Source organism: Mus caroli, chromosome 17 (genome assembly GCF_900094665.2).
Source record: "Mus caroli chromosome 17, CAROLI_EIJ_v1.1, whole genome shotgun sequence".
In the NCBI taxonomy this organism is placed as follows: Eukaryota; Metazoa; Chordata; class Mammalia; order Rodentia; family Muridae; genus Mus; species Mus caroli.
The window spans coordinates 464,903-468,969 of NC_034586.1; the positions used below are offsets into that span (position 1 = coordinate 464,903).

A 4,067-nucleotide genomic window follows, 5' to 3' on the forward strand; every position below is an offset into this window, starting at 1 on the left:
CCCCCCCCCCCACACACACACACAAAGACTGAATAGAGAACCTAAGAATCTGGAACTTACTCCAGGGAAACACAAGAGAACATAGATAACAAACTGAATGGCTGGTGATGTAATTCAATTAACTGGTAAGAGTGCTTGCCTAGCATGTGTGAAGCCCTGAGTTACACAGTCAGCAATCAGTAACTGAGCATGGCGGCATATGCTTTTCATTTCGGCTCTTGGGAGAAGGCAGGAGGGCCAGACACTCTATAACACCTGCCATGTAGTGAGTTTGAGGCCAGCCTTAGACATAGGAGACTGCATTTCAGCAGAGAATGGTGTTTTATATTTATCATGTGCGAATGACTGGGAGCGGATGCTAGAACCAAAGAATCTAGAAGTAGGTATCCTAAGGTCCTTGTAGGCCTTTCTATCAAATAAAAGATGAGAAAACTTAAGTGGAGTTAACTGTTTTACCCAAATTCTACGGGTAAAATAAAGGCTCCAAAACCAAGAAATAAAGTAACTTATGCTTTGTGGTCCGTGTAATCAAAATTGATTTTGGGGAGGGTGTGTGTGTATGACACACTTACCCTTTTAACTCAAGGAGGGGGTTAACGTGCTAAGTACTCCAACAGTCAGCTAGCACCTTTATTTACAACAGATGAATCTTATTCTCAAGAGGAGAGCATTGCTATGACGTGGGTGGTAAGTAAACCAACAAACACCTGTGAAAACTCATCAAAACATGGGTGTCAAACTGGTGACCTTCACCCTATATAAGTTTAATCGCATAAAAGTGATTTTTAAAGAAGCCGGAGAATGTCAACTTATTAACTGCAAACTCAGGGCTGTTGTTGGGACGGTGGTCCCAGCATTGGCACAAGGTAGCTGTAGGCGCCGTTTGGTTAGTATGACTTTACAGTCCCTAGAGGGATCCCTAGACTTAAGTCAACGTTTATCCTATTTACTCTCTTGGTTTCGTTTTTGAAATAAGAGTCCCTCTGTTTCTAACTGGCGGCAATCCTCCTGCCTCTGCTCCTCGAGTGCTGAGACTACAGACGTGCTTTACTGAGCCGGGCTAACGAGAGGCAGGTTGGCTCATCATAAAGCGCGCGGGAAACATCTCCCGCCCGCAAAGAGGTCCACCAGTCGCCGCCCTAGCCCGCGAGGACCTGAGGAGCAGCGCTTGACTGACAGCCGCCCGGCCCAACCCGCTCCATCACCCGCCCGCGCCCGCCGCGGAGACCCGGGCAAACTGACGACTCAGCCACCTGTCAGCCTCAAGTCCAGGAGGAAATTCTGGGAAAGCTGTTTCACCGCTCGCAGTCCGAACAACTTAATGATCTCCCGAATGGTGGGCAACGGGGGAAGGCGGAAAGTGCCGAGCTTCCCCGAGGCAGCCATGTGAGACCGACATACACAGCCAAGCGCCGCGGCTGGAAAGGTGCACGGCGCGCAGGGGGCGGGGCCTTGGAGAAGGCTGCCCGCCTCTGAGGCTACCTGGTTGGATGGAGAAACTTGCCGGAAATGACGAAGACTGACAGGAAGTCTGTATGTACTGGGAGCTCAGGACGCGTCAGGCCGGAAGCGGTGCAGGTTGGGAGAGGAGAGGGGGCGGAGGCTAGGAGGCGTGGTCTTTGTAACCTCTGGGAGGCTCCGAGGCCTTTGACATTCCAAAGGCTTGACTTTTGATTAGTAGCAGGAAAGATGGTGATTGGTTGCTTGCTGTTTGTGACTGGTTACGCCCCACCCCCGTAGGCTAGATACTTTTCATTTCTTCGCGTCCATTGCTTCTTTCAGAACTTAGTTCCACAGAGAACTATAGACTTATTTAAGGTAAGCCTGCTGAAAACCGAGTTTAAGACTTAGACTTTTGAGCAAATGGCTGAATGCCAGCCCGTTAACAGCACCCCAGCTTTAACCAATAGCAAGAGACCAACTGACTCAAGGAAAAGCAAAAAGCTAACCGTAGCCAACTAAACTGTGTCTCTAGATAATTTCTCTTTTCTTGTCATTGAACAATGCCTGTCCATTTTCTGGCCGGAGTTGTTTGAAAGAATTCCAAGGGCTGCCTAGTTTTAGAATGGTGAATGAAAGCCATTCTGGGTCTTTAAATATGCTGTAATTTTGTCTCTTGAGCTAAGCACTTTAAACTGCGAGAAGTGTTTTTGATACCACTTGTTACAATTTCATATTCCCTTTTAAATGTCTCAGGTGTAGTCTTGCGAAACAGGACACATATTGCTAACTTCCGATTAAAGCAGGGTCAAGAAAGCCCTTCGAGGCCACGAATTTCGTAAAGCTGGAAGTTCACAGATTCCAGCTGTAGTCTAAGTGCATGCACGGTGGCTGCTGTTTTTAAGCAATGCCAGCAAGGTCAGCATCAGGACCACTCTTTTAGCCTTTGAAGCTTTTTCTAAAAGCTCATTCATGCTGCAAGCATTGTGGTCTCTTCACTGCTCTCAGAGTGAACCATAAAGGGGTTGCTCTTTTAAAAAGCTCAACTAAAGAAATGTGTGCCAGGTCTCACAACTGAGTGGTTTGGAATTATTCGCTCACTAATTGTTACCATACAGATTCGGGTAGATTTTATTATGACATAGTGGTGAAAGTGAGACTTGGGGCGGTTCAGCAGCTTTCCCACACTTCAAAGTGGAAACGGAAGGCTTACTCATCAGGCAGGGAATCCAATGGAGAAAGGATATTTGAGGGTTAAAAATCCAAGTACCAAGAGAAGACAAATAGGTTCTATCTTCCTGTGATATCTGAGAACACAAGAAAGAAATGAAAACTCTTAAAATATTTTTCTTAAGTGGGAGGATTTTTACTTTTTTCGGTCTGATTTCACTTGGTTATAAGTGAATCACACATCGTTTATAGTTCTGGTAGTTTAAAAAAAAAAAAAAAAAAAACTAATGGAAAACCAGACCACTCTGGGCCTCGTGGAGAAGTAAAAAGTCCGCATATCCACTTTAGTCGTTGCTAGATCAGCAGAGATGATGGGCTAACTAATGGATCTCTTTTAGAAAGTGAGAATGTGGTGGCAATTTCCCAAAGTGTCAAAAAAAACTTTGATTTGATATTTGATTCAGAGATAATATTCTCCATAAAACACTATACCTAGAAGGTGTCTATTCAGACAATAGGGCTTTGTTTGTTTGTTTGGATGGTTGGTAGGTTTTGTTTTGTTTGTTTGTTTGTTTGTTTTTTACCTTTGTGTTCCTTTGGAAATGTTATTATCCCTATACAGCAGGGAAGAAATACCAGCAAGTACAGTCATTCAACCTACCCAGGGTCACCAGCAATGCATCTAGAGAAGATACCCCGAGTTCTTCACGTTTCAAGTTCCAAGTTCAGTAGCCACGCTTCTCAAATACTGTATCAACTGAAATTATTTTAAGTTAATTAACATGTTCATTTTGTGTTATTTAAATGTATGGAAATTTGAAATTAGGTGTAGACTTAGATCTACAGTTTTCATATGACTACTAAAATCACACAATAAAAATATGCAAACCCACCAAACAAACACACATGGCTTTATTATTTTATAATAAAGTGCCATAAAAATCACTACTCTTTCTGTTGTCTGGATTCGTTTCTTTCTAGTTCAACTCATTCATGCTGTAGTGTATCACATATAGTAGGATTCTCTCGTAAGTTTTCTGGTTTCAAACAAATCTGCTAAAAATCTGTCTATCACAAGGGAGAACATATCGAGTGTGTCTGTTTCTGCTTTTTTATTAGCTTGGGAAACAACTGAAGTCAAATCATTTGGCACTAAGATTGCCAAAACTGCACACACTGTATGTCAATCTCAAGAAAGATGTTCAGGTGACCCAGGATGTAGTCACATGAACTTTTAAAAGCAGGGATATCAACCACAGTATTCCAATGATCATAAACAGCATGTTAGATTTCTAAGAAGTCATACCTGGATCTAACTAGGGACTTCATCGTGCTATCTTTACTGATCTTTGTCTGTTACATTGTGTCCCATTTACAAAGCTATGTCCCGGGCCACTTCATTCAGTTCTCATTTAAATTCTTTTTTTTTTTTTTTTTTTTTTTTTTTTTTTTTTTTT

General features: G+C 42.9%; 1 protein-coding gene and 1 long non-coding RNA gene across 2 annotated transcripts in view; one reads left to right on the top strand and one right to left on the bottom strand.

Annotated features, from left to right (window-relative positions):
- Positions 1–1,479, bottom strand: part of Tfb1m (transcription factor B1, mitochondrial) — a 38,880-nt gene extending 37,401 nt beyond the window's left edge. Inside the window, exon 1 of the mRNA XM_021186124.2 lies at positions 1,254–1,479. Within this exon, the coding sequence (XP_021041783.1) occupies positions 1,254–1,386 (133 nt within the window). The 5' untranslated portion in view covers positions 1,387–1,479. The remainder of the gene's footprint in view (positions 1–1,253) is intronic.
- Positions 1,480–1,562: 83 nt separating this feature from the next.
- Positions 1,563–3,845, top strand: LOC110312492. The gene is made up of 3 exons (XR_002380057.2): positions 1,563–1,578; positions 1,741–1,818; positions 3,233–3,845. It is a non-coding gene; the product is annotated as an uncharacterized LOC110312492 (long non-coding RNA).
- Positions 3,846–4,067: the final 222 nt, after the last annotated feature.